Raw genomic sequence first — 26689 nt, forward strand, 5'->3', positions numbered from 1 at the left:
CATCTGCACTGCCCACAAGCTTGCTTGCATTAACAATGACATGAAGACGCTTCTCATGTTATGGCCACGTACACAGTGTTCGATGCCAGTGACACACACAGTCACACAGATGAGGGGATGCACTACACAAGCTTTGATAGCAGCAAATGTTCTCGTCCCAAGTATTACCATGTCTCCCATTTCATGGGCTTAAGCTGTAAAGCAGTACTGCAGGATATGCAGGTTGATTAGTGCAAGCATGCCCTGTTCACGAGCTGTAAGTGCAAATCACTTACATTGCTGATAGATTTATGCAAAGCTTCACCGAGACAGTGCCGCTATGAAGGAAAGATCACAGGAATAAAGGGAAACATTCAGAAATCAACTAAGTAAAAGAAAAAGGGATAAGGAAGGGTAAACAGAACATTAATCATAATTTGGTCAGAGAAAAATAAGTTGAAAGCCATCTGGAAAAAATATGAATATGTTGCTTTGACTTAGTCTATAAGCTACTGAACACAGAACAGAATGATGTGGTTTACCATGTTATGTTTCTGACATACAGTACAGCACTATCTCTTTAACATAATGTAACTATATAGACACATATAACACATTTTTTAAGTTATCCACTTGTTTTCTCTTCTCCTTTATGGCAAAAAAAAATGTTGGGAAGAAATCATTAAGTGCATTAACAGACATAAAGGCACAATCAACAATCAGCTGTGTCTCAAATATCAAAAGCATATTAAGCACATCATAGTAAAGATAAATTTTCACTGTTAAAGGGCAGAAGATTAGTTTAGTCATTAATGAACTAATAGAAGACATTTCTGTTAAAACACTACGTTTAACTTTCTTAAAATTCAGAACCAAATGAAAGACTATTCCTGAAAGTCTCCAGCAACAAAATGATTTAATGCACCACTTACACCAGTGGTGATTACTAATGAAAAGCAAAAAATTCCAACATATTGCCAAGAAAATGCTCTGTGAAATATTATTGATCATACAAATATACATAATTCATACGTATATGAAAATGCCTGTTTATATATACGAAAGATGCAGATAAGCACAAACACATGCACAGAACAGAGTCATCAGAAATGAAGTGAGAGGAATTTCAAATCCAGCATGACCACTTTCCCTTTTTGTCACAGGTTGGTGAAGAAGACTGCTTTCTCCAGGAGACAGCAGGTATTTTGACACCAGCCTGAAAGCCTGCAGATGGGAACTATTAGATAACACTTTGCCAAAATAAAAAAAAGAAATTGTTATTTAGTCTCAAGAATCTAAAAAAAGGGGCACAAAATAAAAATACATTTTTGTAAAATATCTAAAATGAGCTTATTAAAATCGTAAGAGTTATAAACATTAATCTATGCAAGAGTGGAACACTAGGAGGCATCATACTCCAGCAGACAAGGTAAGAGAGCAGCAGCTAACAGCTCTGATTCCAACACCAGACTTTGACACTGCTACTTGGAACAAATCCTCCCATTTTTATTGTGTTTCCTTTCCCATTTGTTTGGTTTGTTTAGGGGGAAAGCTGTAATGAACAGGAATGAACTCCAGCTAAATAAATGTTCACTTTCCAGAACATTTGGGACTTTATATTGGTGGATGCATCTATTCAGCACTGTGGTACAACTAAGAAATACTTAGATTTTACACCTGAAGCAGAAAAGTTCTCATTGCAGTACACTGAAGAGAAGTTCCAAGTAAAAATAAAATAATATAGGCTAGTCAATTGGAATGGGGGGTAATTTCAGCAAAACGTGCAGCTATTCAAACAGATGCAGTTCCATACTCAACAGTATGTAGAACACATTCAGAATCCAGTACTCCAAAACAGCACTGGTGTAAGTGTTATTAAGAAATTTCACTAAAATTCCAGACATTGTTATGAGTACTTCCATAGCAAGGTTCATCCGTGTTCTGGATAACGAAACTATTAAGAACCAAAAAGAATGCAGGCATAATTATTACTGTCTGTATATCTATGATGGGGAAAAGTGGTGATTAAAAAACAAGGAAGCAGGTGGGTTTAACTATCACTCTATTTCTACAGGTTGGAATTCAAGATTTCATTTGTGATGTTACTGTGGTGTAAGAAAACTTGGCTCAGTTCTCTTTGAAACCTATAGGGTGTACAAGTGAATTAATTTACTTCTTGAAAGTACAGAAACTTCTGAAAACACACTTGTACTTGGTATATATGTATTAGCTAACCAGATTTCACTTGATTTTGTGGTCTCATTTTTCAGTAGAAGTATTATCTTCTCCACCCTCAGCATATGCAAAGCTAAGCCTCAGACGCAACCAAGAAAGCTTCATCATGACTCAGAGGAGGAGCAGAGATGCAGCAGAGAATCTGCATCTTTATATGCAGCATCTTTAGAACCCATTGATCATTGCAGGCTGCTCAGCAGGACTGAAAGACTTTGCAAACAACACATGGAACAAGATTGGAATTCTCAGCTCTCTTTTAACATCTTTCCTAGAAGAGCTGAGTTTTCAGTTTAGTTGGGCAAATGTGCATTGCAGTAAAGAACAGATTTAGTGATTTGAAGCTATTCAAGCTTTGTGTCTGCTTGTTGTAATGAACAGTTGTTTGTGTTCCCATCGCAGCTGTCACAGGGGCCATTCTTGGTGATGAAATGGTGTCATTTTCCTCAAGAAGGACATTTACCGCACCAGTGACATTTTCACATTTTCATTCAGTTACATTGTTTCCTACAGGACATGAACTAATTGAATGCAGGGAAGTTCTCCTGTTTTATGGTTTCTCTGAACTGAAAATTACTTTCAACAACATTAGAGAGGCTTGACACTTAATTTCAGCATCAGTCTTCATACCACCCAAAGATCAGTTATGTAACACTTTTCCCTCACTGACATTTCATGTCACAGTTTGTCACAATCTGACTTGGCTATATGGCTTACTGAATTTTCAAAACACTGCTGGCAAACAGGAATTCTTGTGTAAAACCTGAGACCCTAACTGGGAAAGCTCCTACTTTATCTGGTTTATCAAAGCAGATCTAGATTGCTACACAGTCTTTGCTTCATTTTAAGAATGACCTCCCAGAGATGCTGCTTACCTTTCTGAAGGACAAATCCTATGTCCACCCATCAGACATCAGTAAAGGAAATGAGTTTCTGAAGTGCCTAGCACAGAAGCCAAAGGGACCTTTGGCATAAACCCATTTTATCTAGCTAATAATAGCAACAACAACCCTAAAACTCTCCCTTGACATAGGTCTTTGAAGAGAAGGACTGATTTGACAGCAGATATACAGTCTCTGGCTGCGCAGTGCTTACGTGGCAGATGACTCCACAGAGATTTGGAAAGCAGCTGTTTGCTACTACAACGTTTTGTACTTGGCTCGAGGCTTGTGACATGCTAGGAACTGGAGAGCTACATCAAAGTTTGCCCTCTCTGACTGGTAAGAAAAAGCAGCATTTAGAGTCCTTTCCCCATCTCAAAACTCAACAGTTTTCTGATAAGGAAAAAGAAGTATATACAAGGCATTCTGAAATCTTTAATAATCTCTGGGATCTAATTGGTCCTTATTTCCTCCTGGTTTTGGAGCAACCCCAAAGGGAAGATGCTATCTCCAGGATGCCAGAGGGTAGGAAACTTATCCTGTTGCTTTAAAAAGATGGAGGTTTTCTCTTTTCCAGTTCTAGGAATCTATCACACTTCTAGGCAAAATCATAGAAAGGCATGGGTTGGCCTAGGTATTTTGCAAATTTGTATCTGTTTGGATTTCAGAATACACTCTTTTAATCCAACAAAGTGCAAGTTCAATGGTCAGGGGAAAAACAAGTACATTTGAATGTCCTGATAATTTTAAAGGTTTTGGAAAGTGACTAGAGCCTCATTCATTCATTTGTCATAATGCTGTCAGGATTTGAAAGATTATAAACACACCTTAACTAATTTCTCCTGGAGCACAGAAGTATCATTGCCCTTAGTCTAGAATTTCAATCATCTGCTGAATCTCAAACAAATTTTGCCCCACTTGATCAGTTCTCTGTCATTCTTTCCAGTGTTCACTGTTTTCATTGGTTTTGAACCAAAAGCTACTTAAGCAAGTACAGAGCAAAGAGGTTAAGGGAAGTGTTTTAAAACGAGATGCTTGCCAAAATCTTAATCTTAGGTTTAAGGGAAAAGCATATATAAATATAGGATTGAAATTTTGTTTTGGGGATGGTATTACTGTTGGATTTGGCTTAGATTTCTATTTACTAGTTTTGAAAGTGTGAACTTACAAATGTCAAATTAAACTTTTTACTTGTGCAGAATACTATGAATTTAATGTTCTTTTCATCCATTGACAAATAGAACCAAAAGCCTTTCCATCTCCTCCAGTTTTTCATGACATGAAATATCAATTAGAAGTTTAGGATCAGGTAGACAGGTTTCTTTGTATATGAAAATATCAACTTCAAATATTAGCGTAGATATATATTTTTGACTGAATTAAACACAACACCCTGGGAGAAAAAAAATTAAGAAGGAACCAAAAGAGAGATGAAAGCAAGACATTTATTATAAAACAGAGAACAAACTCACACTTGTTAGTATTCCTACTGTGTCCTACTGAAAATACTTTGAAAACACTGATTTGTTCTGTTGCTTTTATTTGCCAGTTTTGCTGAGTAGCTCTTAATTGTAAATGGCCTTTAATGAATTTCCTCCATTATATTCAGAATATTTTAAACAAAGAGTAAAATAATGAAGAAGGCACAGTCTGGGCTGAATGGGCTCACCAAAACCAAAGGCTCATAACAAACAGCTGAATCTTAGGCATTCGTTTTCATGCCCAAGCTTCAGACAACACTCCAACGACCAGTGTGGACAGAACAAATGCACCAACTCATCATCAGGATCTCATCTCTGCAGAGAATAGGGAGCCCAGAACAAGAGGGATTCCTTATTGAGAAGTAGAAAGCAATGAAACCAGGGGAAGCACTCTCAGTAGTTGGCCCTCTGAGGGCTGCAGTGAGTCTGGATTATGAGATTATCCACATGCTCATGTGAAGCAGGATCTGACCTGTTTAAAGCATAGGTTTCCCACTTGGAATACAGGAGCACCAATTCTTTTAAACCAGTGGTGAGTGGCAGGATGCACACAGAAAATGGATCTAGGCAGAAACTCCCAAATCTCCCCTAATTCTCTGTGAGGCCTGCATGGGTTACAGCACAGTCCCATTAAGACTACAGTTTTGAGAGCTATATTAACTTCAATCAAAATTTTCAACAGTCAAAAAAAGCATGATCCTTTGGAAAAACAGGTATCTACAGATTGAAAAAGAGCCATAAAACCTTATCCTGAACTGCATTCCAGGGTTCCCTCTGCTCTTTTCTCTCTCCTTGGTATGACTTTTCTTTTTATTCTTTTGGATTTTCACATTTTAGATTTTTAAGTGCTTTTTAAACCTTGCCCAACATCTCTTACCATCCACTAGATGTCATGATAGCCTTACTAGTATTATTGAAAACAAGAATCACCAAAGCAAATTAGGAGGGAGTTAGTTGAAATTGACCTCCACTCTGTTTCTGACAGATAAGTCTTTAGACAGGGTGTTCAGGACCGTATCAAGTGACAGGAAGCTGAGTAAAATGATTCTGTGCTGAAAGTTTATCTCCCTTCTTTTTGGAAACTGATACACGGCATGTGCAGGTTATTTCTTGTAGAAATTTCCAGCATCCATTTGACAGCAAATCTTCTAATGCAAGGATTACCCAGGCTGTGGAACAGGTCAGTAATCCTTGTGCTGGGGAAAGAAAGCAGCGTTTCTGGATGTTGTTAAAGCGGATGCACACCAGCTCTGCAATAAGCACCTCTACAGAGGCAACTAAAGACGGAGAAGTAACTGGTTCTGGATGAAGCCTGATCAAAAGCCATTTATAGATGGGCAAAGGAGTTCAGGGACTTTCTCAGCATTCCATCAACAGCAGTATAATCAGGATTTTTAGACCAGTATGTTAATACCGAGCTTGTCATTTCCTGAAAACTACAATTTGAATAGTAACTACATCAGAAGGAAATATTTACTTTTTCATACAAGTCAAAGTTTCTCCTATTTACTTTGACAGTTTAAAAAAGAGCACCCCATCACAGAAACAAACTCTGAAGAGGAAATCTCAACATATTTTTCAAAAATTGAGTCTTTGCAGTAGGAAAAACAAACAACAGCTACTGAAATGTATGTAGTACACTTTTATCCATTCTTGCTGTACTTCTGGTATTTCCATTTGTAGCAGACATATCTTTGGTGTGAAAAGTTGACAAAGGTAAGAAAGAAGAATGTCACGTGTGCTTGGCCATGTATGAAGCTAGAAGAATAGGAAAGCTACATATGAGAAAACATAATGATAAAAACATTTACTTTACTGAAACATGTTACTGAAAAGTAAGGAAGATGGGAGAACCAGTACTGGCTCAAATACAGAAAAGCCCATCCACAATGAGAACTCTTGATTCAGTTTACTGGAAAAAAACCCCAACATATCACAAGAAGAAACAGATAAGAAGAATACAAATCTTAACCTGTATGTTTCAGTGCCCAGAACTGAAGGTTGCACAAGACAGACAGACAAAAGAGAGAACATGCTTATGCTTTCAAAAAAAAAAAAAAAAAAGGAAGAAAATTCCAGCTATTTTGGCCCTGGCTGAAGCTTTCTCAGCAGTAAAATGTTTTTAAGAAAAGCGTTAAAACCCCATTATAAAGCTAAGAGGAATGGAAAGGAGCAAGCATATCTGAATTCACTGCATATTTCATTACAAAACTCTCGAATGGATTGACATAGAAATACTAGGTGCAATTTACAGGGGAAAAAAAGGAAAAAGCACTTTCTTTTTTGTCTTCCAGAAAAATTATGTGTATCAGAGATAAAAACTACACATTTGGTCTCTGTACAATGATCTAGTTAAACTACCAACCCCATTTAAGTATTGATGGTGCTTTGCAACCAGCAAGAATGTGTTTAAGCATTTAATCAGCTGAGTAGCATTTAATCTCAAGAGAATTATTTTATTCATAACAAAGCTATACTGTTAGAATAACAATAACCCTACGTGCATTCTGTGAGGGACCATTTAGCATTACTGGTATGAAAACAAAAACTATTACCTAGCTTTATGCAAGAGCTAGATATCACCTCTCAAACATGCAACAAACAGAAGTGGCAGACATTTGTAGATCAGAATAACAATTTAAAAATTGAAATCAGCTTAGTACACTTTATGGGCATAATTTTTTTGATTGAAACTGTCTGGGGTTTTTTTTAATTAATATTTTTATCTGTGTCTGCTCATTCATCTTTCCAGCACCAGTCAGCAGCATTCCCAGGTGGGCATACTCTACGTTGTATTTTTCTACAGTTCAGGTATCTATATTTAAACCTGCTTTTTTCAACCCTTTATGATTACATAACCATTCCTATACTTCAAGATAGGTGATACACTTCCTTGTACCTTGTTTTCAAATCAAATCAGAGATGCATCAATACATATTAGAGAATTGCACCTGTATTGATGAGCATTTAATTTCTGAATTCAACCTTTATGAACAGAAATTATACAACAAAGTAGTAAACCTCTAAACACTTTCTCAGCACAAAGAACACACATTGGCCACATTTGTTGTCAAATCAGGATTTATAAATTATTTAGCAGAGGCCCTGGTCTTGTATTGTTTTGATAAATCATTGTATAACACTATTGGTATAGAGTATACCACTATTTCACGTGTAAAAATCTGAACTGCAGAAAGGGACGCTGGATTCCCTCTCTTCCTAATTTTATACAGGCTTCAAGCCTTTCAAATGGGTGTTAAATACATCTTTCCACAAATTAAAACCAGGGTGTAACAAATCCACAATTTCACAGCCCTACTGCAGTATCTCAGGCAGTTCTGGTTTGGGGTAGAATTTCTAAGGCATTCCAGGACCTTCTTATTTCAGTACCTGATCAGTTCTGGAGGAGGAGACAGAGGAGCATCCTTATGGAGTTTGTGGGTGACACCAAGCTGGGAAGAATGCCCTGGTGGAGGGGAACACAGTGGAAAAGATACCACACATTGAAAGAAATGGGCTGCCATCCAGAGGGACTCATCTAGGTTGTAAGTACAGGCTGACAGGAACCACACAAAATTCAGCAAAGACAAATGCAAGGTACCTGACACAGGAAGGACCAATACTCTGGTCCATAATGAATTACAGATCTGCTTTCCACAACCTCGTTGACAGTAGGCTAAACATGAACCAGCAGTGTGGTGTGGCAGCACTGAGTGCCAGCAGCACACCGGGCTGTAGCAGCAAGCAGTAGTTTGAGTGAAGGGATCAGTGCCTTCGACTTGGCCCTTACTGCACATCACCTGGAGAGCATATTCTGCCTCCTCCTCCAGCTCATTCAGCTTTGGTACAAGACACATGTAGATAAACTTGTTCATATTCAGCAGAGAGCTACCACCAAGAAGGCTGGGACTGGAACAGATATCCTTCTGAGGTAACTCTGTTTGCTCAGGCTAAAGAAGAAATGGCTTTGTGGGACTTAATACTTTTCCAGTACCTAGGAGGTGACTAGAGAGAAATTGGACCCAGTCTTGTTACAAAGGTGTACAGCAGAACAATGAGAGTCTACCATCAAACTGAAACAGATACAGTCCTGACTAAATAGAAAGAAAAAGCTCACTATAGGGATGATTAAACAATAAATGAGATTATTCAGAGATGCTGTGAAATCTGCATCCTTAGAGGTTATTCAAGAGCTGACTGGACAGAGCCCTAAGCAACCTGGTTCTAATTCAGTGCTGACTGATTTGAGCAGCCTCCTGGGACCTCTTCCAGCCTAAGCAAGTCTGTGATTCTGTGATCCAGGTCACTACAACTCTCAGAGACTAATCTTTTGTGTACTGAAGTCAGGAGGAACATACAAAAAATCCATTTCTCCAAGAGTTAAGTTATTAGACTCTTATGCTATGGTCTGGAATTCTCTCTCTTCCAGCTGTAATGGATAAAATACAGATTCAGTACCATTTTGCATATGGAGACCTTTTCCTATGTCTGAAAATTCTCTAGTAAATTCTCCTTACTACAGATAGCTTTCTGATTCCAAAATTTCTTGCACAGACAGAAAAAAAAGTTTATTTGTAACATGGTAATTTTCCATTGCAAGACTGTAGGTTAGATTTAACATGGTATTTTTGAAAGACAGATGTAAAAGTATGCTAGAACTATGGAAAGTTATATATATCCCTTTCAAGACAAAATGCTATTTACATGTAGAAGTAAAGAAAGTAAATTAAACTTGGGTAATGTGAAACTTAGAATCAAATGAGTCAAATTCTGTTTATGCTCCTGTTGTAAAAAGTAACAGACCAAGAACTTTGAAAACCTCCAGCTTTTATGAGCCTAAACCACAAGACTTGACAAGGTTAAATGCCCTCATCAGCAAAATATATTGTGACGTGCTCCTGTGAAAGGCTGTATAATCAAATGTGTGTTCAGTTATTAGACTTCCCAAATTAGACAGCAAATTAAAAGCCATCCCACAATAACCCTGGAATCACAGTCATTTGATTATTTCCAAAATCTGTTACTCTTAATTTAAAGTATGTTTGTTCATTATCAGCTACCTCTTCAAACTGAAGCAAATAAAACCAGTTCTATAGAATTTATGGTTTGGAAAAAGTACAAAGCAAGTATTTTCTTTGAATTATCTAACATAACTGAGATTATAAATAAGAGCTACCATTAAAAAACCTCAGTATTTACACAAAATTATCCCAAAACAATGGCCAAAATCACTTAAGATATAGCTGTAATAAATGTGTCATAGAAACTGAGAAACATTTTGACTTCTCAGGGACTTGCACAGCTATTCACGTACACAAAGAGGGTTACTACTTTTGTAAAGGTAGGGGATACCTTTAAGTCCAAACAACTAGCATTGGTAGATATTTACAGCACAACAATCAAAACAATCTTGTAGTGAAGAAGTGAGACTGTCAACATCCTCTCCCTCCTCCCCTCAAAACTGTAGAAAGTTTTCTTCACATTTAATGTAAAGAACAACATTCATATAATTAAAATTATATCCAAATATTATTAAAATATTTAATTATGATTAGGTTATAAAGACCTATGCTAACAAATTTCATTTAAAAGCCAGATATCACAATTGATTTTATTTACTTAGTTGGTAACAAGCCACCATCAATTAAATTGTAATGGTTTTCCAATTCTCAAAGACACCATAGTTACCTGGTCTAAAAGATCCTCGACCTTTTTTTGCCATCCATCTCTTGCTGCATTTTTTTCACGTTCTTTCAGCTGCAACAACTGAGTCATGGCTGCCTTCTTGTCCTCTTCATGCTGCAGCCTCAGCTCTTCACGAAGCTTATTACATTCCTGTCTAAAAACAAAGGACAAATAACTAAAATGCAGTGGGACCGTGTGCAAGAGGTATGAAAGAATTACATTCTCAGTAATAATTGGAAAATCTGAAATAACAGAAACCTTTGGTTTACATTTCATTTGATAGTACATTTGCATATAATACAAAGTTCTTTTATCATTAAAGAATAAAAAAATAATACTTGCCGAAGATTTTCTGTCCATTTTATTTCCAAGTCACGTGCCATTCTGTCAACTTTGAACTTCTCCTCCTCTCTCATGGCAGCAATCATTGCCTCGTGCTGTTGTCTCTCCTGATCTAGTTCTCCCTGCAAGTACAAACTTTACAATAGAGACTGATCAGCAGCAAAAGCGTATTTCGAACAATGAGTGTATTTATAATAAAAATATCAATTACAATTGGTTCATAAATTTCAACTACTTCTTCAGTGTAAAATTCCTAGTTATGCACAATTAATGCTTATACATCTCCTGATACTTCTTATTTGTGAAACAGAAGTCTGTATTCCTAGCAAGAGCAATTTTCCAGTAAGTCATTCTGCAATATTTTCAAATACCATTAACGTTGAATCATGAAATAATTTATGTTGCAAATAACCTCAAAAGGTCAAGAAGTCCCATTCACTGAAGGACTTAACTTCACAATTAGAGCAGGTGGCTTAGGTCCTTTGTAAAGGATGCTTCAAATTTTATTTTTAAAATTTTTTAAAGCATCATATATCCAGTATTTAAATTTCAAAGTGTAAGCTATCTGTGTGTGATACAAAGTTCATTTCTGTCTCTCAATGGGACAAGCCTGCTAGAAACAAGGTTTCACAGACTGAAAACAGAGAACACCTTTAAAATTCCCATCAATTTCTGCTGAAATTTTACCATACTAGAATACTATTAGGTACCACCTAGAAATACTACTTACATGAATGTTGTTCAGCAGTGCTTGCTCTGTTCATGAAGCAAACATAGCCCCCTAAATTGAATTATTAATTTTTAAAATGAGACTTTCTGCGGCATTTTGATAAATTTTAAAATCCGTCAAGATAAATTTAATTGCCAGGAACCTACTATATATGAATAATTAAATGTTTTAATAGGTGAAGAGAGCAATACTAGCTCATAATAACATTTAGAGACATTACGAAAAATACAGAGAAAGTTATAAAATATAATATTGTGCACCTCTAATGACTGTAGCTGAAAGAAATAAGAAAAAATATACCTATAAGCTGTTTCAGGCTGGTTTTGTTAAGAAAACATGAAAACATGTTCAGTGAAAAAAAAAATTATAATATTTGCTGCTCTATGTCAAATACTTCTGTGATCTTGTAAATGTACATTCTTTACTGAGGAAACAAAAAGGAAATGTTTGCCCATTATTGCAGTCAATAAGCTATTGACAGACTAACTGACAGTTCTACTTCCATCTAAGCCAATTAAAATGACAATACATTTGTGCCTAGGCAAATTAATTGCTTAATGGTAGAAAGTGGTCACATTTTCTAGGTGACAGTCTGCTATCCTTAAAGATATCCTAGCATATATCTAAAAATTACTCTCAATTTCTACTGAAATTCCAAATTCGAGCCTCAAAGGAAGACTGTGTCTATTTTCCAAGGAAAACACGGCATATATGTATTCAAATACTCATGAAAAAGATTTCTGTGAATTTCAGAGCTAGTAAGCTCTGGACCTTGTTTTGCATGAACTGTCTGGAATTGCAAGTGTTAACTCATATCCTTTCATGAAATTCTGTTAAATTCCTGAACATATTTTGTATGGACACATTTTGGCAGCTACAATTTACATTAACCATACAAAGATATGCCTGCAGCACTACTGTTAAATACTAAAAATGTTCTGAAAACAAAAAATACCCACCCCAAAACAACCAACAAATAAAATAAAAAATTAAAAAAACAAACCCCAAAACAACCTATGCTAGTTTCCATTCTTTAAATTTTCTGCTCAAAATCGAAATCTCTCCTTTAATGAAGCCACATGAGGCTCCTATCATGGGTACCCCATAACACTTCTAATCATTTTAAAAACAAGACAAAAATCACCCTAACTGTGCTTTGCACAATTTATTCTCCAACAGCATGGTTACCTCCACACTATACAGTGAATCTGTGGTCTCTCGCAGTCTTGCTCTAGTTAATTCTAGTTCTTTCTGGAGTATTTCCTGAGCTTCTTGGAGACTGGAGATGTGTCCTTCTGCAGTCCCGAGGCCTTGCTCACTTTTTCGTACTAGGTCTTGCAGACGACACACCTGTGACATTACAAAAAAAACCCTTAATTTCCATAATTATTACTAATGGCAGCCAAGCCATCCTGGTGTTTTTCAGTGTTTCCTAATTCTGACCCAGACAATTTTTTAGTTGCACTGCCTATTCTCCTTTAATATCACTTAATGTTCTGTATTTAAAAACAAATTCCTGTAATATTACAGAAGCAAAGACTCAAAGGATTTTTACAAGTAAAAAAAATATATCCAATGTGTTTGATGCAAGTTGCAAGGAAAGGGGCTACATAAGAGATCTGAAAATGCCTCTTGGTTTACTGCAAGAAAGCATGTTTTAAGCAAATTAATGAGAAATATTTCAAAATACATGAACTCTAATCTAATATATAAATTAACTTGTGCTAGGGTTTAAGTTTCTGTTTTCAGATTGCTACCTGTCCAGCCTGTTTAAAACTCAACCTAGCAACTGTACATATAATGTAATAATCTCTTTAACTGCTATGTAACAATACTCTTTTTTTTCTGCCTGTTTGTGCTTCAGCTTCCCACCTGTAAAATGATGATACGACACTTCTTTGCTTCAAATAAAAATGACAGACTGAACACTGTTCACCAGCTACAGGAAAGAAAAATCTTTTTAAATATGTAGGTTGAAAAACCCGAAAAATGGGAGGCAGGGAGGAACAAAGAACAGCAGTTAATTTGAAGTTTTTTGCCGAAGCAATAGTCTATGCTATTGCCTTTGTAGGTTGAGATAAATTCATTTACAATGGGACAAGTGTCACAAGCATGGACTTATTTTGCATTTACAGGCTTGGACAGGTAAGAATTGTAACCACTCTTCCTGCTTGTTAGAATAATTACATACAAATACTGTTTATAGTACATACAGAGACACCACCTCTCTCTCCAGAACTCTCTCCCTCTGTCAACAACCTGTGAAGTGTTTAAAAAGTGGAACTCCTCCTTTCCTCTCAGAAAGGAATCCAAAATTTCTTTGGCATGAAAGATCTCTGTGAAAAACTCCTGTAACCTTGAGCACTTGTCTCTGTGCTCCTTTGAGTCATGTTCAAACAACCAGGAATTACCTACAGAGCACTGCTACCTACAAGACAAACTGTCCCAAACTGCATTGGTATCCTGGTAGCGCACTGCTGCCTATGTATCTGATAGCAGCATCATATGAATAGCAGTCCTGTAGATCTAAAGGATGTGGGAGCAGACAGGAATGCCACTCAAAGGGCTTAAGATATATTCTGATGCTGACAAAGCAGTGATGGAGGCTGTTTAAAATGATCTTTAATAACATCATCAGAAATCCCTTGCACGGAGACAGCAAGTCCTTAGGTGACTGTGCCAAGTGATACAAACACATCAACATTCTAAGAAGCATTGGCTGGTCTACAGTGAAAGGAAACACATCTGCAGAGTGAACAGCCAGTCTCATCCTGAGACACGTGCGAGAAAGCCACATTTGGACTTAACCTGGACTCACAAAAGAATCTCTGGCAAGTATTCAAGATTACACTGCTCTTGAATAGCTTAGTACTAGAAGCAAGCCTAATGAGGCTTGAATCTTAGGTAAGATAATTCCCACCAGAAAGTTTGTCAAAAAGAAAAGATGGCATGGGCTCAAAAGCAGCTTTCTCAGCAGGGAAGCTAGAACTGAGCTAGCATCCACAGAAAGTAATGAATACAAGCCTACTGCTAAATGACTTCTGTAACTTAAAGCAAACCAAAATAAAAAGAAGCAACAGGAGCAATATGAGGGCTAAGCTACTGATGTGTCAGACAAATCACAGGGAAGCTTTTTCTAGGTTAGTGAAGGCATTGAGAAACTGTTGTTAGTTGCCAATAGACATCTAAGGCCAAGCTGTGGCTGTAACTGAAGTACTTCTTTCATGTGCTCAAGATAAACACAGTAATGAAATAAAACATATTTCCTCTGTACTACATGGAGTGGATTTACAGGCCAACCCCAACTGCCTGTTTGCTTTCTCTCATTCTTTCACTATGCAAAATACATGGTATTACATTTATCCTGACAAAGGATTGTATATAAACTTGAATACTGGACAGCAACTGGACCTAGTTCCCTATTTTAGTCTTCTGTTCCTCAGCTTTGCCTCTGTTTGGTTAACTTTCATGATGATGAATTTTCCAAGCCTGAATTTAATAGCTGTTGGATAATAGAAACTCATTCTTAAAACATTTCAAGTTATTTCCTTCGAGGAATTAAAGTTTATTGCTCATGAAGCCAAGAGACATTGATAAAGAATAGCTAAATTTAAGCCTGCAGTGCCAGATGATGACAGAACGACTACAGTGCTCTACTCCAATCTAATCCAGAAACAATGGAAGTTAACAAATAACAGAGAAGTTAAATCTAAAAATAAATAACTAAACTTCCTGTAATTTTGAACTGAAAAATAAAGCTGTGTATGATTTTGTTAAGATACATAACAAATACATCATATTTTCATCAATTTGAATGCAGGTAAGCACACTGCTAAAAGAGAAAGAGCAGCTGCAGCGTAAACTTGCACATTCTCTAAGCTCTGAAAAAAAATACTGGTAACCCTAAGGAGGAAGAACCCTCCTGTTTAAACAGCTGCTCACAACTGACTGATCAGCAGAGCTGCTGAACTCTAAAGGCAGGAGGTTCAGCTACTCTGGTAGTGTATAATCTCTGGCATATCCATCTATCTGGTAGGTCCTACTCCAAAAGTATATGTTAAAATACATTTTCAGAATACGTAACTTAATATATAATAATGAAATGCATTATAAAGTTATTAATATAGTAATGTGCCAATATGTTACTAATACAGTAATACATAATATATTAACAAATAAAATCTATACTTTTGGAAGGGCAAACTTCCACATTTAGTACATTAAAAACATGCAGGTTTTTTTTGTTAAGATAGTTTAGTATTTGTGCAATTTGCAAGTCACCAGAATGAGACACCTGCTCTCTCCAAATATTGTACAGTATAGAAAGCAGTAATGAAAAATGTTAAATGATACTTAAATTCATGTAAGTCTCTCAAGGCACACACTAAAATCATGCATAGGGCTTGCTGAACAATAAAGCTGATGAACTATGTTCTTGAAACAAGGCAAAAGTTTCAGAGAAAAATGGTTTGATGCTTTTGATATCAGTAGAATGTACCTCTAGTTTTAAAATATTACATTGTGAAAAGGTGGTGAATTCCAAGTAAAAAAATTAAAACTGTCTTGAGATATGATACTTTTAGCATCAATTGCATGTATCATGACATAGCGAATAATTTGGGTCTTACTAAAAGTATTTCATATCATCTTTTGATGAAAATACATGAAGATGATTTGCAAGTCAGGAAACTGACCAGAATTTATGATATGTTAACCATAACCAAATATAAATTTACATGCAGTTAAATTTCCCTCTGATTTTGTGTAGAGGTCTGTGTACCTAATGAGAAGACAAAAAAAATTAAAAATAAAGAATGGTTTACATCATCTGTTTACATGTCTCTTGCTTTGTTAATTTTGTAAAGGACAATAAAATCATTGCTCAGAAGCAGCCAACTAACTTGCCATGTTTTAAGAATACTCCACTCTAAACAGAAGTAAGGCATTAAACACTGAACAGCATAGACCTAAACCTGTCCTGGAGTCTCAGATCACTATTGATGAGACGTGGTAGCTGAAACAAGCAAGTCAGTCCTTGCCTCCTGATTGGCAGAAGTCAGCTTTGTTGTCAGCTCTTCCTTCATGTTTTCCAGCTGCTGTCGGAGCTGATTCTTATCATCCTCCAAATGCAGTTTCTCCTTCTCAAACTGCTGCTCCAACTCCTTCAGAAACAGGAAGGATGGAAGAAATATTAAGTAGTTGCCATAGAATCATTGCAAAGTACAGATGTACCACGCGGAAATTATTCTAACTAGCATAAATACTTGTGATATCAACCCTTTCCTTAAAGTATGAATATTAATTTCCTTTTACAATAACGTAATTTTTCAGTTTATTTTATAATTTAATAACCTTAAATCACATAATAAAGACTAACAGGACTTTCAATTATCAAAACTTTAAAAATATATCTACTTTCACAGTTTTTCAGTCTGAGTTTAAAGAAGAATTTTTCATTTTCTATAAAATTATACTGATAAATCTGCATGTCTTTCAGCCTTTACCCATCCATTTCCTACAAATAATCCCCACAGGAAAGAATAAATCTTAAAATCCATATTGAGCTCTGTGAAGTTTTTAGAATGTTACAATTAATGAAAAAAAAGCCCCACACCATATATCTACTACATTTATGTAGAACCAAAATAGATCAACAATTAGTTTTCAAGTTTAACTACATGAAAAGGATCAAATAACACCCCTGTTGTCATCAACCTTTATGGTGTAATAGCCAAATTCTCAAAATAACTGCTGGATGAATTATATTTCTCTTACATAAGCCTATGTTGTGCGTGTGTATATATACACACAAATGTTAGAAACTTTCATGTTTTTTAAGGAAAATTATAAATTTAAACTTCAGCCTTATTAATATTCAGAATACATTTTCTGAAGAACAATTTCTTTAACAAAATACTTTAAAGGAAACATGTTAAAATTGAGAATTTTATTACATATTTCAGTGAAATATACTATATAGCTCATAATACTGCGAAGTTTTAGTGAAGAAAATGAAGGTTCCCAAGCAAGGTGTTCCAGAGTCATGCCATACAAGGCTTCAAGGTTTTCTATGGAGCTAGAGGCTCTTTTATTAACTCCTTCCTAGGGGCTCAGCTGAAATGCAAGGCTAAGTATCAATTCAGCGCCTCTGTGCAGATCTGGGCTCAGGTTTCTGAAAAATCAATATTATCTCAGAAACAGCCATGAAAATACACAGACCAGAGCCAGCTTGAAACAAAAAGTACAGTATTGGTAAAATTAGGGGAAATAGGGAGAAAGAATTAAAGTATTAAAGAGGAAAAACAGTCACTAAAAGATATCAAAGTCTAAGGAAACCCAAGGTTTCCTGCTGCAAGACAGCATCATAGCGTCAACCCAGCCAACTCCAAGAAGCAACAGAGGCCAAGGCTTCCTCATCCAAACCCAAAGATGCCTCAAGTGTTTTGTGGGGGGTGGAAAGCACATTAAGCAGCTTGTTAGCTCTAGCACTGCTTTAGGGTATGCGGCAGGTAATAAATCATTCCTGTGTACACTGTTTGCACGATCTCTTCATTCAAGGTGGAAGTTGGTCAGAGTGACAGAACAGAGGGTTACACTGTCACAAACTCATTACTAAACAAGGTAAAACTCAACAAGTGCCTGCCTTCTTCACTGGGTCCACATGAGACAACAGGTGGGATAAAAGCTCCTTGCTCAGTGAAACTTGATCAATTTATCTTGTTCATGCTGAAATCTGCTGTCTGCAAAATCCCACTGGTGCTATTTAGACCCCATTCTGATACAGAGCAATTATTTCTCTGATGATACTTGTCAGTACAGCTGTGTGGTACTGCAAAATTATTAGCAACTCTATTTTCATAATCCTCCTGATGCCATTTTTACAGCTCATTTTATACATGGAAATACTGAAGCAAAAAGAAATATTTCAGCTATTTTTTGAGTCCCATTCCAATTCTGCTGAATTCTCTTCTGTTGCCCAGATGCATTTCCCAGGCTTCCAATCCCAATGAATCCTCATGTTCTCTATCCCAAGGCTCCTGGTACCACGCTTCTTCCTCATACAAGATTCAACTCTGCTCCACATTTAAGTTTGACTGTTTTCTTTCTTGGACTACTTGATCACCACAGCATGTGCTTAGTGAGACAAGTTTGACAGAGGAGTCAGTGAAATCTGATTAGATTTAACATCAGTGAAATCGGATTACGATTGACTGAGATTGTGATCCCAACATCTCTTCATAGCTAGTTTTTCCTGGTTAAAATAACTTCTTATTTCTCACACTGAGAGAGGTGTTCCCTATTCAAACTAGTTTAATGATTTAAGAAAAAAAGTTTGTGATCTCCTTTTGTTTTACTCTCCACACTATTTTAGTAACAAACAAAACAAAAAGAACCCCACATCTTACTGAAACAAAAGAAAAATATACATAGAAACTCTAAGAGGCATTGTCATAATAACAGGCATCTTTAAAGTTTTAAAGAAAGTAAACCTGAAAGATTAGATGTATATATGTCTCTGAGGGCTACTTCAATTACTGGATGACAAGAAATATTTTGGATTTATTAAAAATTGACCTAAGAAACAACATACTAGTAGAAAAATTTATAAAATCAATCCAAATCTGAGATGCACATCACTAACTACAACCATGGCTCTTGGTATGTTTCCTGTGAATACATCCAAAGAAATATAACAAAGCCTCAAATTAAACACTCAATCCTGTATTTCCTGTGCAAGGCAAAATTTGTGTATAACATACATACAATCATATTAGGAAATAATAATTAAAAAATGGGCTTCTCATCCTGAGAAAGAAAAGACCAGACTTGTGAAACAAAAAAAGCCTTTCAGTTTCAGGATTCCAGTCAAAGGTAAATGCATAGTTGCTGGAGAGTGAGCTGCTGTACAGTACATAATTTTATGATGCAAGCTTAGAAAAGCTGTTTTCATCTTCTAAGTACACAAATAGCTTAATAAAATATCACTCCTCATAAAATATCTTTCTGTACTTCTGAACTGTCACTGAAAATTTTAAATAAATGTTATAATAATACAATCTTTCATCTCCTTCAGAACAATGGATCTTAATATACCAACCCTTCTGAATATGGGTCACAAGTCCCAGGAAAACAAAACTATTATACTTGAAAATACATTTGTATAAATGGAGAATTTATCTTCTGTATGCAGACAAATGACACTACAAGTACTTTCCCCCCCGCCCCCCCCAAGATATTTGTTATTTTTCTAAAGGCTAAGCAGTTTCTACAGGGGACTGCAGGTGATTCCAAATTAAATTTGCCATAAAACAAAACCATGCAGTACAAGATGCAAACTGTAACAGCTGCTTTTTGTTTGATTAGTAAGAAAATAAGAATATACCATCTGCAGTTTCTTCTTATCCTTATTAGCATTACTGTGTGCAGCCTCAATTGCAGTATGGTGTTTCCATGCCAATTCTTCTAAGGTCTTGGAATGAGCCTCTTTTAACTGTGCAGCCTCTCCCTCCAATCTTGCTTGTAATTTTACCAGCTCCTTCTCATAATATTCACGTTGTGTTTCCCTTGCTTCATTTACTTTCTAGAAAGTACAGGAAAAGAAATCTATTCAATGGTAAAAAAATATGAACAGTAGGAATAAAAAAATATAAAAAAACATTACTGATGACATAAAATTGCAAAAAATTAACTTCCATATAAAACAAATTGAGCAAACACTAAGCACTATGTGATTCAGTAACCAAAAGGTAATTTTAAAAGCATGCAAAACAATACATACTTATTGAAAACCTAATTTTTCCTCTATTTAATCTAGGAAAACAACGATCGGGTATCAAGCCTATAGAGAATTTCTGTTTAGTATTATCAAACATGTTCAATGCATTTTCAGCAAATGGCTTTTTAAACCGTTCTTTAATCATTTCACATTTGTCCTTCCTCAGACAATTTAGATACTAGGCATATACACACAAGGTCATAAAGCAAATGAAATTGTTAGAAGATTGTCCAAAGCAGTCTAACTGCATTGGACAATCTTCTAAAAAAGAAGCATTTCATCTGACTTCCCTTTAATCTCACTTCACACTCTACATTAGTCATTCTTTGTTGCTATATGAGATGTACTTGAAACATACTGGTCCTAGTCTGGTCATATCAAACAAAAATTAAAGCATAATTTTCTTTTCTGAGAATCCTAGTGTTTTTGGTTTTATTCAACTAAAGCCAATAAGCTGTTTAACCTTCTCCAATGCCAGAATTTGTTGCCTTTGTCGCTCATCCAGACTCTGTGTTTTGCTTTGTAATAGATTTCTTTCCTCTTCCAGCTGGGACAATTTTTCCTTTAATCTAGACTTTTCTGATTCCAAGTCTCTGATTGTAACTTCTTGAGTCATTTGAGTAGCTTGAAGCATTCCAATGTGACCTAAAAACAAAACAGCTCTTTAAAACCTCATAGCATTGGTTTCATGCAATTGAAGTGCACATTTATAGTCTAGTGATAGCACAGATCTAGTGGAAGCTTGCATATGGATCTCCCTTTGTCTTCACTGCAATATTTATCTTCTTCTCCACTTCTGACTTGTTTAGTTTTATTGTAAAATACCCAATAACAGTAGGGCACTTTCTGCTGGGGCACCTTTCATTTCAATTTTCCTCGTTCAAAGTTGCAAGTTGACTCCCAAAGGAAAGCAGAAGTAGGCAATTCTAAAAACACTGAAGAACTGATCCCACCTAAACCTGCATATTTCTACCTAGAATAAGACTGACAACAGAAAGCAGAACACTGATGTCTAAAGATAAACACGTCATTGTTTTATCAAACTCATAATTTAGCTGGCTCATAATTTAACTCATAATTTATACTAGATAAATAGCCTTATATGCTGTAAAACTTAGGGAATTACGCTTTATTTTGCTAAAGTGATATGACTAAAAGTTACAAAAAAAATCCCTCTATAGTAAAGTATGATCTAAATCCTTGCAGGTTGGAGGCTTCCTTTTAATTTCTTTATATATATTTTTGAAAACAAACAAAGGAAGTACAATTTCAAACTACACAATATAATCATCTGTCCTTCACATAAGCAGTTGACAAAGGATTTATGATTTCAGAAATTCCTGTCTGTTCTTCTTCACGTATATATTATTGTAGGTAACTGCCTAAAGAAGTGAAATTTCTGTTATTTTGGGAGAGGCTTTGGAGTGAATAGAAGACTGTTTAGAAAAAGAAAATGCTTCTAGTTTGGTCCAGATGAAAGATGACAGGTAATGTTTACTGTGAATAATTTTCTACTGTGTTTTGGTAGTCTCAGTTTCTAGGGAAGACTGTTGTTTCCCTTCTCATTTTATTATAAATTTCAAAAATGAGAGGCTGAATGACAGTTCAGTTTTATAACAAAGCTTTTAAATTTAAGTCACTAAGGAATAGCTATGAAAGTGGAGAATACGCTATTTCTCACATGACAAAATCACTAAACCTCATGATTAATTTCCATTTGTTGTAAAATGCAATATGTGCCAAAAAGGAAGCTGTTTGCTGCCTGTGGACACAGATGTGAAGGGAAGAGCTATGAGATTTTAATTTCTGAATTTCATTATATAATATCTCAAAATTAATGATAATTTCATTAAAAGTGCACACCTCTAATTGTACTAAGCCCTGGAGAATTCTAGAACTTATTTCGACTTATTTTTGTTTGAAAAATGAAAACTGAAGAGGACAACTTAGGACAATGGATATGCTTAGGTTCTGTACCATTTTTTTTACAATCCTTATTTCAAAAGTTCAGTCATTTAAGAAAGGTATTTTCAAACCCAAAATTTTATAATCTAGCAATAATAATAATAATAAAATGAGTTTTCATTTTTTCCTACAAGTATGTCATACATATTTCATTGTAAGCACACACAGACACTGACCTAGAGCTTTTGTCCTAGCAATACCAACACAGAAGACACAGAAGCATGAGGTTTCCCATTCCTCATGCTCTACAAAAAAGGTATGAAATGCAGCACTTTCCTTACAAGTTGGGAATCTCAGGATAAATGGAAGAAGAGTATTTTAAATGCCCCAAAGAGACTCAGAGTGTTCTAAAATTGAAACACCATGAGTAAACATTCTTTATGGCAATTAGGTATGAGAATTCAGTTTCTTTGAGAAAGAATTTTTGACAGTGTGAGCTGAAAATCAAGGAGATGGCAGTGGGCCAGTGTCAGAAACCATTTCCAAACAGGCTGGCACCCAACTACCCCACATGGCAAAGGTTTGGTGGCACCACTGCAAACAGGGATCCCAGCTCTTGCTGCAGAGCAATGCTCTAAAACAAAGAGGTACTGCTGACAGTACTGAGCTTGGCAACAGCATGGACACACTGGGACTTCTGGTAAAGCTGAAAACCTCAGTGCCAGAGGACACCAGGTCTGGCCTCAATCACGGGCTAGCTGACTTCATGCCATCAGTAATACAGAAAAACAGTCTGGGTATTTATTTGGGGTAGCCTGGTGAAACCCTCCCAATGCTTCTGCCTAAGGAATGAAGCAGCAACAGCTTTAGAGTGTATGAGAACAGGGCTCTCATACAGTCATGAATTTTCCTATGACTGCCTCACAAAACACCTTTTGGAGGGTCAGATGCCCCCTTTACATACTCTCAGCAGCAAGCCTATTCTTTCAGCTGTTTGATCTAATAGGATCTTGCAGTCTTGCGCTCTTGCTGGTCACTGTATTTTTCCAACATATGGCGTAGACTACTCCTGGGCTTGTGCTAATTTGTGTGGAAAACAATCAGGAATTGCTGTAATTGGTCTAACTCAAGAGAGACAAAGATAAGCCAGGGGCCTCTTTTTAAGCCCCTACCTCTATTGTATAGTTGCCCAAGCACACTAGGGAGATAATGCCAAAGAGGGAAAAGAAACCTGCATGCGTACAGCCAGGTCTTAAGCTAATTTTTGTGCCTTTCCACATGACAGCAACTACAAAGGAGCAAGGAAAGCAGCTATAGAGAAAACTTTAAAGGATTTATTATTCAATAAGCTGCAAATCTTCTGACAGCAGGTATAAAGGAAAGTACCACAGCATCAGCAAAAAGAAAAGACAACTGAAAAAAGGTGGAAGAACAGGAAGCATATCTCAGTTACTAAGTGGAGAACAAATAGAGAGGAGAATTGTTCTATAAGTGCAGTTCCAAGGCCTGGAAGATACGTACATGCCATACAAAGTACAGCACTCGGACAAATGAGTACACAAAAAAAGAAATTTAAGTACAATGCATGTGATAGCAAAAAAGTTTAAAAAACCCCAAAACTCGTTGGAAAATTCTGTGGAAAGCATTAAACAGTCTTTAGGCACTCTAAACCTGCATGAGGTTGACAGAAAAAGAAAAGGCTAGAATAAAAGGATGAAGTTTGTTTCCAGATTAAGTTACTGACATACATACTGGCTTTGAGAACAAGATCAGTGGCCTGCTGTTGTAAGCGCTCTCTGGCAGCTGCAAGCTCGCTTTCCACTTCTTTGTGTTTGCTTAACAGTGACATCTCCTCCTCCTTCACATCATCTAGCTGTTTTTGAAGAACCTAGAGGAAACACATGATACCTGTTATCATCATATAAAATCATGTCAATTTAAATGAACATTGGGTTAAAAGGTAGAGAAGAGACCTTTCAACAAACAAGTTTTATTCACACAAAAGCTGAAATAGTGCAATATTATTCCCATATTCATTGTCTGTTATATGTAATGCTTCAAAAATACCTTTTGAAGGACAAGATAATAGGCACACAGCATGACAGTAATGCATAAGGGAAATGTGTCAATATTCAAAAAGGTACATGAAAAAAAAATCCTATAAAATGGTTCACAGAGTCTGGGGGTCAACTTTAGAGACCTGGTTTCTGGTATCTAAGAGTTTTTCACATTAAAGAATACATTATGTGTTCACAGCATTTCAGTGTCCTTCATTGCAAGTCTGAGTGTTGACTCAAATTAAGCTACGTGTGGAGATACATAAAATGAAGAAGATGACAGGCATGTATGAGTAACAGAAAATTAAGTTTACACACTCTACTAACCTCAACCTAACAGCCACATGGAAACACTGCTTTTATAGGAAAAGAAAATTCACAGTCTTGGGAACAACATATCATCAGTCTCACCTGAACATTGTTTTCTGCAGTACCAAGAGCCACTTGAAGTTTTTGGCATTTTTCCCGTAGACTAGCAGCTTCATCCTGGACCATTTGCAATTCAGTTTTAAGCTTCCCCAGATTCTTCCGTAACATACTTTCCTGGTTCTGAAATTCTTTTCGTAGCTCCACTTCTTTCTCTTTGCAGGCATGTAGACTTTCTGCTGTAAAAAGCTGAGATCTTTTCAAAGAGTCAAGTTCATGTTCATAGAAGGACTGTGCTTTGCTGAGTTTGCCTTCATAGTCCTCAATGAGCTTTTTTTTTTCCAGCCTTAACTCTTCAACCTTATTGTTCAAGTCTTCCAGCTCCAGTCTATGCAATTCCTCCATTTTCTCTTGCCCCTTAGTTAAAGTAGCATTCTGACTCTGATGAGTCTTCAGAAGTTCTTGAATTTCAAGCCTGTGGGCAGCTTTTAAGTCTTCCAGAGCTGTACGCTTGTCCTTCTCATACTGTACTTGCAACTGTATGAAACTTCGTAGCTTTTCCTCAAATTTCTTTCTGATCTCTTCTACTTCCCTTGACATGGTCACTACACGCTGGACATGCTGCGCTTCTGCACAAAGCTGCATATCTTCAACTCTATCCTTATATGCTTCAAATTCTGTCAAGGCCTGATGTTTCATCTTTTTGTGATCTTCCAGTGACTCTTCCAAAACCTGAATCTTTCTCTTGAGATCCATTTCTTCTGCCACTTTACTTTTATACTGCAAGATCTTCTCTCTGGTCTCTGCAAGAATTTGTTGGATTTCTTCTTCATGAGCATCCTTAAGGGCTTGGACAGCTGCTTCATGTTCATCATTTTTAGTGTTCAAAGCATATATTACCTGAAAACATAAAATAATATTATATTAAGAGAAAAGGCATTCTGGTTACCTGTTAAATCCCAAGAAAAACATACCTAGGTACTCTGAAAGCTACTTCACCAATCTGGCTTGTTTCCATCACAGAAACAAGACACCAAATGTTATTAAGGATGTAACTGCATAAATGCAGTATTAATCACTCTATTCTTATACATCTTATAGAGTAGAGCAGCTTTTATGTTCTCCTTAAACCCCTAATTTTCCTAATAAAAGCTCTGTCTTTATATCCATGTTGTTGCTGTAAATACATTGCCGGGGGGAAAGCACACTTAAAAACACATGTAAAAAACCCTCGAATTTATTTGGAATAGTTCAAAGCACAGACTTTTAAAAAAAGAGATTGAAAGAGATCTTTCTATTGGAAAATAACACAGAGTATATATATCACAACAAGAAATCCAACTGGAACAAAAAATATATCTCCGATCCCTCCTTTCCAAACACTACATGTTCTTAAATATTTCATTTCAGAAACATCAAAAATGCAAACACTAGTTATTCTGGATTGTAATCCTGATGGTTGCCCAGATACAATTTCACTTTTGACAGCTTATCTAGCAAACATTTTGTGCATCCTCAGGTCTAAGGTCCCTTACTATATAAATTCACTGACTTCCCAGCTAGTAAGTCAGCCGAACAGAAAAGTTCAGAGCAGGGCAGTCAGAAATCTGGGGAGCCCAGGGAGCTAAGCGGGTCAAGAAGGCTGTGAAAGCAGCAAAACCACGAGCATTCAATGAAAGTTTTAAGATAACCAGATATATCCTAAGGGATGTTTCAACTGCACCACAACATAGTAGATCTTGGTTTTTAACTGGGAAGTACAGATAAGTATGTGTGTCTGTATCTGTATATGTCAGTGAATAAACTATCCATGCAACAGGTGGGGTTAATGCAATCTTTTGCTTCAAGAACTCCAGCACTTCTCCCCATACTTCCTAGATATACACGCAGCAGAGCTATAAAACACATCTGAACCAAAAAAAGGTCTTCTGATTAGTGTAACTTACATATCTTAAAAATTAAGAAGAAGTAACAAAAACGAACAACGAAGAAGCAATGAAGAGGGGATTTTTCTTTTTTAACTGAGGACAGAACCTAGACCAGTCCTCCATTGGCACAGAACCAGGCAGAGGAAGTTGTGCTGACTTGCCCTCAAGGCTGGGAAATATGGAGAGGGCACCGAGTTGCTCTCCTGACACCAAACAAAAGCCTCGATGCTCCAGGCTAAAGAAAAGTCTACAGTCAAGTGTTCAGATGAGCTACAAAGCTCAAAAAAGTTCTCGTAAGTGAAAAGAGCAGATTCAAGACTTTGGCCC

General features: G+C 36.4%; 1 protein-coding gene across 6 annotated transcripts in view; it reads right to left on the reverse strand.

Moving 5' to 3' along the window:
- Window positions 1-26689, reverse strand: part of FAM184A (family with sequence similarity 184 member A) — a 71034-nt gene that overhangs the window by 19650 nt on the left and 24695 nt on the right. For 3 of the 6 annotated variants that reach the window (XM_041423897.1, XM_041423896.1, XM_041423893.1), the window contains exons 2-10: window positions 24480-25334; window positions 23764-23899; window positions 20570-20751; window positions 19714-19911; window positions 16370-16492; window positions 12519-12680; window positions 10601-10722; window positions 10262-10412; window positions 276-317 (exon numbers count right to left, since the gene is read on the reverse strand). In XM_041423897.1, the coding sequence (XP_041279831.1) occupies window positions 276-317; window positions 10262-10412; window positions 10601-10722; window positions 12519-12680; window positions 16370-16492; window positions 19714-19911; window positions 20570-20751; window positions 23764-23899; window positions 24480-25334 (1971 nt within the window). The remainder of the gene's footprint in view (window positions 1-275; window positions 318-10261; window positions 10413-10600; window positions 10723-12518; window positions 12681-16369; window positions 16493-19713; window positions 19912-20569; window positions 20752-23763; window positions 23900-24479; window positions 25335-26689) is intronic. The other 3 variants (XM_041423899.1, XM_041423898.1, XM_041423895.1) reach the window with 1 other exon arrangement.

Source organism: Onychostruthus taczanowskii, unplaced genomic scaffold, assembly GCF_017590055.1.
Source record: "Onychostruthus taczanowskii isolate IOZ18803 unplaced genomic scaffold, ASM1759005v1 scaffold8, whole genome shotgun sequence".
Taxonomy (NCBI): Eukaryota; Metazoa; Chordata; class Aves; order Passeriformes; family Passeridae; genus Onychostruthus; species Onychostruthus taczanowskii.